Source organism: Cydia pomonella, chromosome 11 (assembly GCF_033807575.1).
Source record: "Cydia pomonella isolate Wapato2018A chromosome 11, ilCydPomo1, whole genome shotgun sequence".
Taxonomy (NCBI): Eukaryota; Metazoa; Arthropoda; class Insecta; order Lepidoptera; family Tortricidae; genus Cydia; species Cydia pomonella.
In genome coordinates, this window is record NC_084713.1 from 11117456 (window position 1) to 11130049 (window position 12594).

The 12594-nt window shown below is 37.3% G+C and overlaps 1 protein-coding gene across 1 annotated transcript in view; it reads left to right on the forward strand.

Moving 5' to 3' along the window:
* The window catches only part of LOC133523122 (uncharacterized), a 32474-nt gene that overhangs the window by 13687 nt on the left and 6193 nt on the right, over nt 1-12594 (forward strand). The window contains exons 3-9 of the mRNA XM_061858632.1: nt 759-878; nt 4165-4296; nt 4824-4959; nt 5892-5901; nt 7725-7928; nt 9974-10136; nt 12274-12393. Of these exons, the coding sequence (XP_061714616.1) occupies nt 759-878; nt 4165-4296; nt 4824-4959; nt 5892-5901; nt 7725-7928; nt 9974-10136; nt 12274-12393 (885 nt within the window). The remainder of the gene's footprint in view (nt 1-758; nt 879-4164; nt 4297-4823; nt 4960-5891; nt 5902-7724; nt 7929-9973; nt 10137-12273; nt 12394-12594) is intronic.

The window sequence follows — 12594 nt, forward strand, 5'->3', positions numbered from 1 at the left end:
TCCCGCAATTATTTTTATTTATTATTTTCCTAATCGCTTTTTTTCTTTATTTTTGATCTCTTTTGTCTTGGAATATCCTCTTAATCCTTATCCTCTTATATACTTATCTTTCTGTGATAGTGCTTAAACAACTTGGTCGTGAGTTTAGAATGTTTAGGTATACTGCTAGAGAATGAATAATGAGAAGCAAACCTCGTATATCCAAATGCTATGGTCAACTCTACGAGTAGGTACTGAGCAGCGGGAGATTTGATTTTAAAATATAAACGGTTTTTTCTTGGGACCTATTTTATAGTTTTGCCATTTAGAATAGTGCTATCAAAAACAATCAAAACATGATTTAAAAAAAATGGAGTTACGAGGTTTGCGACTTTAGCGGACGTTATATTGTTATGAATAAGATGACTTGTAATAATATGAAGAATTGCCGTTCTTAATATTAATAAAATTAAATGCATCGTCATACATTTCCTTCTGAACCAGTCAAAGGCTTTGTACGCGTGGATTGGCCGATTATCAACCAATCAGAGCATAGAAATTATAAGTAATTTCATCCGGTTAAAATTGCAATAAAATACTAACAGCCCGATTCGAACTTAAAGATACGTCAAATATCAGGTCTAGATACGATATGGATCCGATATGTCAGTGTCAAAAGTAACGTTTCGTCATACGATTTTGACGTATCTTGAAGGTCGAATCGGGCCGTAAGTTTACATCCATACTAAAAGTTTGCATGAGCTTATGTTTTTTTACAGTATATAGATTTTCCATTTGTGTTTAACGCATATGTACAGCCTCTGCCTCTTGCCTCGCGTAATATAGAATACGGATCTATGGAGTGCCTTGCATCAGGCTGGGGAAGGATAAATAAACGAGTAAGTTAACGACACGACGAAACGAGTATTTAAAAATAATCATTTCATTCGGTTCATTTCATTTAGAAGTACGTGTAGACACGTGATGGAGCGATTTTTGCTCGCAAAGAAGATGGAACTTCTCGCTACCGCTTGCGTACTGAATACGATCTACTTAAAGTTTAATAGTGTTAGTCCTTCATATCGTATTAGACTGGCGTCATGTTACTATGCTTAACATTTATAGTACGAACAACAAGTATGTACAACTAAGCGTCGCATATACCATACAATTTAAATTTATAAAAAAAATCGTTACTCTCTATAGGATTGTTAAATCAGGTTCACTTAGAATAGAGAATAGAATAGAATAGAGAGCGTTTATTCGTGGCAAAATAAAAAAGAAAACAACAAGTAACATAACATAACATATAAGCCACGAAATGGTCCCGACTCAACATGGTGCTAGCCTGGCTGGGCTAGCGCTGGTCTTCCGTCGGGGCCATAGCACACGCCATGACGAATTTTTAGTAGCTATGGAACGTCATTCAGTAGATATCATAGCTATTAATGAGACGTGGCTTCGGGAAGGCGAGGATGCACGCGCGGCAGCGGCGTCGGTTTCTACCTCAAGCGTGGCATGAATGCGCGCCTGCTCGCGCACCCGATGGCGCCCTCTATTGAACAAATGTGGCCAAGTAACACTGTTAATGGGGTTAAGCTAGCTATTGGCACCGCATACAGGCCGCCGTGGCAAAATCCAGAGATTTTTATCAACGCTTTAAGCGACTCTGTATCTCATTTTTCTTCTTTTGAGCATATTGTCCTAATGGAAGACTTTAATAAAGATATATCAAAAATACAACATTCAAATACTAAAAAATTAAACGATTTTTTGTATTGTCATAATCTTAGTCAATATATAAATCAATCCACCCATTTTACAGACCATAGCGAAACATCGGTATATGTTATTTGTTCTAGCGTAAAAGTTACCGATATATATGTAGATTATATTCCAGACCTAAGTAGCCATGCGTTCTTCTTCTTCTTATCGTGTAAAGATGATCCAATTTCCTAAATTATGTTCGTCCAATGTTTAGCCACTTGTATTCCTCGGGGAGTTGCTTTAATGAGATCATCGGTAGTGCAGGTGACAGGGCATAGAGGACACTTGTCATGTGCTGTATCGTCTGATATGATCCGCAAGAACTTTCGGCGCTTGAATTCTCGGGAAAGATTTCCCATTTTATGAGATTTTGTTTTGATCGACCGACTCCCGCCCGTAAACGGTTCAAGGCCCGCCAAGTTTTCCACGTTTCAGTTCCTCCAGGGGGTAAGCGTTTGTTTGGAGTCATAAAAGCTGGCGAGCAACCGTACCGCTGGTTCCAGGCGGTGATTCTGGCTCCTTTTGAAGTTTGATTGTCGAGTGGTAGGTTGGTAACAAAGCTTTTCCTAGATTTTAGACTTCTCCGAGCTGGACTGTGGGTATGCAGCAATTGCCGTGTATAGTGAAGCTGTTTTTTTTTGTTTTATTGCAGTTGCTGCTTCTCTACTCACTGCCGGTGGAGCTATTCCTGCGAGGCAGTAAAGTTTCTTGATTGGGGTAGGTTTTAGACACCCAGTCATTAGACGATAGGTTTCATTTAGAGCAGTATCTACCTGGTGGGCGTGAGCAGAGTTCTTCCAGACAGGGCACGCATATTCTGCCGCCGAGTAACAGAGCGCAAGGCCAGTTGTGCGTAGTATGTGCGAGTGAGCACTCCATGTGCTACCCGTCATTCGTCGTAGGATGTTGTTTCTGGCTGCTACCTTCTGCTTGGTATCCTCGCAGTGCTTCTTAAACGTGCGAGCCCGATCAATTGTTACTCCAATTGATGGGTCGTCGATCAATTGGTTCTCAGCATAGTAAAGAGAAGGATTTCCCAAAGCCAAGCCAAGCCATGCGTTTATATCGTGTAAATTGGACATAACTAAGGCTAGAAATCCAACAAACTGTATAGTTTACCGTCCAATCAAAGACACAGATCTAGATCGTTTTAATTCTGATGTTACTAATATTGAATGGGAAAATGTTTTATCAGACGATGTTAATCAGTCCGTAATTACTTTTAACGCCTTTTTGCTAAATTTGTTTTACCGATATGCACCTTTAAAACGCATTGTATTCAAAAACCACTCGTTTCCATGGATTACATATGCCATCAAAAAACGAATGGCATAACGAGACGAAGCATATGCAAAGTACAAACAGAGCGGTCTGGATACTTACAAAATATATTATAAAGACATGAAAAAGGTAGTAATTGATGCAATATATGGTGAGAGGTCTGAATATTTAAATGAGTACATTTTATGTCAAGTAAAAAATCCTCGCTCTTTATGGAAACACGTTAAAAAAACATAGCTGACTTCAATAAAAACACTCTGAAATACCACAGCATCTATTAGACCCCAATGGCATAAATCACTTCTTTCTTGATGTTCCCGGCAAAAACAAAACTAGAATATCTGATTTAACATATTTCGAATTCAATAGACAGTGATGCATGCTTTAAACTTCAGCCAGTAACAGAAACTGCTATCAATATAATAATACGCTCTATTGGTACCCAGGCCCCGGGAAATGACTGCATATCCCTCGAAACCAATTAAGACAGACGTTTTCCCCGAAGCCTGGAAAAGTGCCGTGATAAGACCTATTCCTAAAGTTACTTCAACCACTAATTTCAAAGATGTGCATCCTATAAGTATTCTTTCTCTTATGACTAAAATATTAAAGAAAATAGTGTGTACGCAACTATTAGAATACCTTGAAGGACAAAATATCCTTTCCCCAAATCAATCGGGATTTCGAAAAAAACATAGTACATCAACTGTCCTTCTCGATGTTGTGGATGACATCCTCACTGCCCACGATAGCGGAAAAGCCTCAATTCTTGTTTTACTAGACTACTCGCGCGCTTTTGATACAAGCAATGTTACTGTATTGCCATCAAAATTAACATACTATGGTTTTGACCCTAAAACAGTAAACTGGTTTGCTTCTTATCTTGGCAAGCGCACTCAAAGGGTAGAATTACGCAACTCTCAGGGCGTCTTTATGGTTTCAAATAAATCTACGGTCACCAGAGGTGTTCCCCAGGGATCAATACTGGGCCCTATTTTATTTTTACTATACAGCGCAGACATAACATACAAAATCAGTCATTGTAAATATCACCTATACGCAGCTAATCTACAAATGTACACCTCTTTCAAGCCTGAAGACACTCATTTTGCCAATTCAATGTTTAACTTTTTTTAGTTAAAGGGAGGTTCCGACATACTGTTGTGGGCTTACCTGCGGTTGATACCTGGCTACCGGTGTTCACGCATACATAAACAAAACATGAACAAGTTCATATGCACTGCATCTGACGTAACGAGTATTTTAGAGGTAAGAACAACATTCCAAATGTACATAATGCATATTTTCACTATAATAATAGGTAAAATTATAATATTACTTAGTGTTCATAATGAAACATTGATGATGAGGACCCAGAAAAAAAGTGATGAAATATATCATTATTGTATTTAACAATGCGTGTCAGAAAAAAAACATTTAATCAGACGAAATACTTGCTGCCGGGGCGAGTTTCCTGTTTTTTGTTTTAAATTAATGAAAGGTGACATGATAAAAATAAATTGCAAACAATATTGCGTGATTTTTTTAATGTCAGTACTTACTAAATTGATAAGTTAAAAAATGGGCACTTCTCGTGCTCGACTTAAGAATAAAATGCGGGCATTTCAAACATAATTTTTGAAAAAATAACAATAATATTGCTTTGTAGGCAGATACAAAAATCTAGTTAGTGAAATACCTGAACTTGTAATTCCCCAATTGTAGAATGTTTCCACGAATAGAATTGTCCTTCAAGATCAATAAAACGTTAAGTTGACCTTTTGTTCTTAATGCAGGGTGATTCAGGAGGACCACTGGTGTGCAGAAATACTAGAGACCCGAACGACAGAGGCCAGGGAGTAATTGTCGGGGTGGCGTGTGGGTATCGGAAAAAAGGGTTTCGTCACGACGCCTTCTTCACAAGAGTACCCAGTCACTGGAGATTCCTCAATTGAAACGAAGCAACAATAACCACGCCTGTGTTTTGTATTGTTTTACTGTCGCAAATTATATCAAACTTTCAATATATGCTATTTGACTTTCCAACTAAACAACTGCTAGATTTGCATAGAGTACATTGAAATCAAACAGTGCCCCTAGTGTAAATTTAGTCGATAGCGAAACGTGACGTACGCGTTTGCGTAAAGTCTCATTTTGTATGGGTTTTTGAACAGCGCGCCAAGCGGGACGTTTTGGAAAGTCAAAAATCTCATACAAAATGACACTTAACGCAAACGCGTACGTAACGTTTCGCTGTCGAAAATATTTACACTAGGGGTACAGAATATAAGATTCTTAATGAAAAATGAACTGTGATCAACTCTGGCTCACGTGGGACTCGAACCCACATTTTGGATTGCCGGTCCAACGCATTACCAATTTTGCCAGCTAACCATCCGTTATTCACCGCGAATTTAACCATTGCAACTGTGACAACTCTAGCGACATCTGCACTTTAAGGTTTACAAAATGCTGAAACAGTTGCAAGAAAATTAGTGACTATTGTTTGTTTTTTGTAGGTTTAGTACTTTCATATCGCAGTGTCATAGTAATAGGTATAACATTGTTTTTTTGCATTATATTATAAAATAATTGTAAGCATTTCACTAGGGGAAAGTAGGGATGATTAATAGAGAGATTACCTATTAAGAAATAATAAGACAATTTGAATCACGTACTAGTACGTACATAATTGGAGCAACCTATACTCGAAGAACCTAGATTTTGATTAAAACGCGAATTTCGCCTGGATGGTACACATTTTCCAAGATGGCTGCGATACCTCGAGCTCCCCAAATGTCAAATGGTATGGGCATGAAAAAGGGGCCTTTAAGTTTACATACCAAATTTCATGACTGTTCCAGAGATTTCGCGGTTGGTTCTAATCCGATAGTGCTAAATACTCTATCCTTATAAATAGCTTTGCAAATGCCACAATTGTAGAAATTAAGAATGGGTATAGTAAGTTATCCTTAAAAGATAGACATTCAACATCACGGACTTTTTTGTAGACCCATGAAAGAGAGACAACCCCACCATACATTGTGTTGTTATAGCTCAAACGGATTAGGCAGCGTTTTCGATTAAAGCTCCTAGACAGCGTGATTTTTTCCGAAACTGTCATATTTCAACCAATTTACACAAAACCTTAACAAGTTATATATTATCTAACGGCCGATTCGAAAAATGAGATACGATAACGATAAATTCTGGACTAGATAAGTTCTCATTTAGATATCGTTTGTATGATGTTGTATAATTGACAGAAGCAGCTCGATTTCGGGCAACCAATGTCACTTTGACGTTGAAAATATCGTAGATAGATCTTATTCATCACAGGATCACAGCGGAATCGAAATAAACGTCAATTTTGACATGTCGTTTAGCTATCGATCAACTATCGATCTTTTAAAGATCTTTCCAAGATCTTATTTGTGTCTCAATCATTCTTCGAATCGGCCCGTAAACCTCAAGAATCGCTTTATTGATAGATGAGAGTTTTATGCAAATTCGTTCAGTAGTTTTTAGTATTGGAGTAATTTTATAAGATGTAGTGAATTGACGTTTTCCCCTAGATTTGCGGATGCTAGGTTGTGTGGCTGTCGTGCACATAGCGAATATGTCCATACTATTCTAATCTATATTATTATATATACTTTACTCTTTGAATATAACTCAAGATCTGACATCTATTATCTATGTCGTGCCGGTCGTACTATGGTCGTACCTTTATTCTATGGGTCGTACCAAGGGCCCAACTTCATCTGTTCTCTTTGACGTCGCAGCAACTATCACATCTCTCTCTTAGCTCTTGTAAAAATATCGTTTGTTAAAAAAGGACAACCATACGGTTGACAAGATGAACTTCAAATCTGATATATTTACGGGTCGTACCGTCACCCGACACATCTTCATGACAGAATGTCATTAGATCATTGACAGATTACTATCATACCATCAGGCGTTTTGGTACACTATTTTATAAGTAAAATGTTTAAATTATGTTCAGAGTGTTGGCTATACTCAGCATAGTAAATATATTCATGCCGCTCGCAGTGTCTAATAATATAAATAACGAAGAACCAGAAACGTTTACAAGTAAGAGTGAAGATATAGTATTTCGTGTTGTAAATGGAGTACCTGCAAACTTAGGCACGATTCCTTACCAGGTAGAGACTTTAAAAATAAAATTTACTGAGGTGATATTACTTGTATTTTCTTCGTGTAATTTAGAATACAATCTTGTATTGTATCAATAAATACTATGACTATGATAAGTAGAATAATCTACTACATACTTATGTTATGTATTGCGGTTTTATAAAATAATACTTAACTGTATTATGCCACAAGTACTTTGTAATTATACTGCTTGTAACGCCTACATTTAAAGAGTTTTCTCTTTCTTTTTCCTTGCAAAAAATATAATTAATTTATCTGACCACAGAAGCTTGGCGTAGTACAGTCAGCATAAAATAGATAATACAGCCAGCAGCCAAATATATACTGTAAAACACCTTTGTTACCATACAAATATGAAATAAAGATGTAACCCGTTACTACGTATTTGATGCAGACTGTACGTAAACAGATAATCGACTGAGCAAAGCGTCTCCGTTTGTTATACCTACCTACATTTATTCAGTTTTAAGCAATGTAAATTAAGACAGACACAAGACATAACTCTAACTCTACAGCAGAGGCACTAGTGTAAAACATAAGTGTCAGGATACTACCGATGACAATGATGGCTGTATTTTAAAGGTATCGCTGAAAACTCCCATCGGTAGAGGCAGTTACATGAGCTTTTGCGGCGGTTCTGTAATCACGGAAAACAAGATTCTGTCAGCAGCACACTGTTTAACAAAAGATGGAAATGTATGCGAAAAAATGTGTAAGAAGTAAGTTGACATAAGGTTGCAGTCCACCAAAAAGCTCGACACTAGACCTGCATCGCCGCAATTTTATTCTTATTATTTTTAGGAATCTTATCGACTTTGGAATAGCATTGCTTCGCCTCGGTACAAGCTAAGTGGTGCGTTGTTTTGTTGTGGTGAGGGAACGGCACCCTTCCCGCCCATGATTTCCAAGTGGCGCCGCATTCATGCACACAGGCGCTGTAAGCGCGCTATTGCGCAACTTCAACCTCAACAAGCAGCTGGCCTTTATTAGCCTTCATCGCGCAAGGCGTTAAGTCGGTTCCGTTACAGGCTTACAAATGGTGACCGACAAGTGGATGAGTTAGGGGGCGTGACGCTAGTCTTGTGCGAACTTTTTGGTAAACTCCAATCTATAAAGTATCTAATCTCGATAATCAAAGGTAGATCGCATCTATATTTGATGTGGCGTACTTAAAGTTCAAAGTTTTATTGTTTACTCACTCAAAATTCATACGTATTTTATATGTTTCCAAAGCTACAATATTATCTACAAGATTGATCCAGTGATATATTAGAACCGTAACCAACTAATCAATAACAGCATCATTTTTAGGGTTTCGTAGACAACTATTAGGAACCCTTATAGTTTCGCCATGTCCGTTTGTCCATCTGCGGCTTTGCTCCGCAATCGTTAGCGCTAGAAAGCTACAGTTTGGCATGGATACATAAATCGTGCATGACGTCACAACGGTAAAATAAACACTAGAAATTTTTTTTAGGATATTCTCCATTCAAAATAACCCTATTACTAAGACTCCGCTGCCCGTCCGTCCATCCGTCTCTCTGTCTGTCGCCAGGCTGTATCTCATGAACCATGATAGTTAGTTCAAATTTTCACAGATGATGTATAATATTTCTGTTGCGCTATAACAAAAAATACGAAGAAGTACGGATCCCACGGTGGGGGATCTATATCGGAATGCCTAAAGTTTTTTGGCCTAAATTATCATTGCCTAACATTATTTGGCATAACCATCACTTGCCCTAACACTCGTATGGCCGAATTGTGGTTGCCCTATTCCACAATGGCCGATTTCGTTTTGCCCTAATTTGTTTTTCCCTAATGACACTTACCACAATCGTAACATATGTTACATAGCATAACAATCATTGCGGCTAATCATTAAAAATCCTAAAAATCATATGTCCTAACCATCTTTATGCCTATACCTTATCATGGCCTAATTATAATACGTTTTGGTAATAATCACTAATCACCCAAATTGCGTACAGTTAGCAATATCGACGGAGCCCCGCTTGCGCGGGGCTCCTATTCTGTGCCGTTTGGCCTTCGGCCGTTTAAAGATACCTAACGAACCTAACCTACCGTTAAATTTTCACCGTCCCAATCCCAACACTCCCAACACCGACAATTTTACAAGCGCCAACAATTAAGGCAGAATTCGCACCTCGTTTGCGAGTTCATTACTGCATATATGGAAAATAATATGATGACAACTGATAATTAGAGCAGTACCCATTAGGCCAAAACAGTTCGGGCATCACATTATAGTTCACACTATAATAGGGATTTCATGTAATATGCAACAAACCATTAGGGATACTCACCATTAGGACAAAAATGCTTAGAAAACATAACATTTAGGTAAAACAATACATTATGCAAAATTATCATTGCGCCAAGTGACTGTTATGCCAAGTGATCATTAGTCCATAGCAGTTAGGCCAAGTGATTTTAGGCCAAACGTTGTTAGGCATTCAGAAGGACAACCCTCGGTGTGCGAGTCCGACTCGCATTTTTCCGGCTTTTTTTTTTCACTTTAACCCAATGATGTGGGGTATCGTTGGATAGGTTTTTTAAAACGAATACGGGTTATCAACAACCATGTTTTGATAAAGTGAATATATTGGGAAATAATCGCTCCGAAAGAAAACAAATATGTGCCTAAAATCATCAGACTTGTGACTTGAGTCAAATAAGAAACATTATTCTCAAATCGCCCGATAATCAGAATAACCCCAAGACAATTTATTTATTGGTACAGATTCAAAAAAAGAAGCTTAATGAAGTTGTATGTCGTAGCGGGGACTCTACGGAACCGTGCAGTATACCAAAGAGACGCGGAAGGTACTGAGCAGTGGAGAAAAATGAAAAATGTCATTATACCCCGCGGTTACTGGTTTCCTAAAAACGACATATGCGTAGCAGTAAGTGGCTAAATTATGATGATAAAAGAACTATGATCATTTGATCATAGCTTTTTTTTACAAATTTTGTAGTACCTAAGTGTCATCACTTTTTCGCTTGCCCTTGTCCGATTTACTTCCATGCCTCTCGGTCACCCGTCACCATGCACATTCTTTTAACAAAAAGACCCTTTGAACGCCAACAGTGACATTCATACATACACACATAAGTCTTCATGTCATTGCATATATTCGACCCATGCCGCCGTGACCCGGGTGGCCGCTAAAACAGGCCAAGAATATTTTTCAGCTGGATTTAATTGCTTTCTTTGCGCTGATTGGTTGACAATCGGCCAATCAGCTCGTGTAAAGCACTTTGATCGGTTCAGAAGAAACATAATGGTAATGCATGTAATTGTAAAAATATTTAGAAAAGCTATTTATAAGTCTGTGAATTAATCACGTATGCCGCTTTTAAGTGCTTCAACGATTTTTATTTAATACAAAAATGCATTTGAATATTATTAGAAAATAAAAAAATACTACTAAATTACTTAAATAAATAAATAAGCGGAGTTTACAATGATTACATTTTTTATAACTTAGTGCGTAGTTTTGTGAATCAAAAAAATTATAATTGTTTATAAAATTTAGAATTACTGGTGCCAAACCGCGAACAACGACCATCAAAATATGAGTATGTTGAAGAGCCCGTCACCATTTGCATTTTCTTTCATTTCAAATAATCCCACCTAAAATAGTGCACCACAATAATAATAATAGAAATATTACTATTTACTGGAAAACTGCGGTTCAAAAGTGATAGGTTAAATTTCGAACGCTAAAAGGACCTGCAACATCAATGACGTCATCTCTGTTCAGTGATTTACTATATAATTGTGCGAGTGCAATAGAGATAGCAAGAGGCGGGTCAATGTAGACAGCTAAAAGTGGTTAAGGTAGACTCCGCGGGGTAGCAGAATATCACTCCAATCTTAATCTGACGCGCTGGAGTAACTACTAAAATCGCCTCTTGGGCTCCCCAACCAATTTGGTGGTCGTTTTTCGCGGTTTGGCACCAGTAATCTGTAGCATAGATAATTTTGTTGTTGTGGTGTTACTGAATAGATATGACGTAATTGATATTGCAGGCCCTTTTAACGTTGGAAATTTATACTGTCACTTTTGAACCGCATTTTTTCCAGTAAATGGTAATATTTCTATTATTATTATAGGTGCACTATTTTAGGTGGGATTATTTGAAATGAAAGAAAATGCAAATGGTGACGGGCTCTTCAACATACTCATATTTTGATGGTCGTTGTTCGCGGTTTGGCACCAGTAATTCAAAATTTTATAAACAATTATAATTTTTTTGATTCACAAAACTACGCACTAAGTTATAAAAATTGTAATCATTGTAAACTCCGCTTATTTATTTATTTAAGTAATTTAGTAGTATTTTTTTATTTTCTAATAATATTCAAATGCATTTTTGTATTAAATAAAAATCGTTGAAGCACTTAATTTATTTTTAAATTTTAACAATATATTTTAAGTCACTATGTACCTAACCCCAATGGATCCTAGTTATCTAAATAAAGAAATTTTATTATTATTATTAAAAGCGGCATACGTGATTAATTCACAGACTTATAAATAGCTTTTCTAAATATTTTTACAATTACATGCATTACCATTATGTTTCTTCTGAACCGATCAAAGTGCTTTACACGAGCTGATTGGCCGATTGTCAACCAATCAGCGCAAAGAAAGCAATTAAATCCAGCTGAAAAATATTCTTGGCCTGTTTTAGCGGCCACCCGGGTCACGGCGGCATGGGTCGAATATATGCAATGACATGAAGACTTATGTGTGTATGTATGTATGTCACTTTATTGCACATAAACACACAAATTTAATATAAAACAGACAAATTAAACAAAAAAAATTGTTATATACAAAGGCGAACTTATCCCTAAAAGGGGTCTCTTCCAGATAACCTTTTATGGTGCCCCTTGGTTTGGTGTGTGTCTGTCTGCCCTGAGTACATTTATAGTAGTATTTCTACTTACAAAACACAGTTTTAATTATTTCAAGACATATTATTGTTTTATTATTTATTACTTTAATTCGTTTCTAATAGTTTTTTTTACAGTTTACAGATGCTCCGTTTGTGTTTAACGAATACGTAAAGCCTCTGCCCCCTGCCTCGAATTATAGGGATTACGGATCTATGGAGTGCCTTGCATCAGGATGGGGAAGAATAAATGAACGAGTAAGTTTAATGTATAGCAAGTCATAATATTTCATTCGATTAAACTTATAAGATGTCACAGCGACACGATCTGTCAGTGTCAAAAGTGACATTTCTTTAACCAAAAACATACGTCAACTTCCTCGCACTCCTTACGGATTTTATCCAGCCTGGTCGGCGTTACACACCACTGGGGCCGCTGCCCACATCTCGATGCCATAC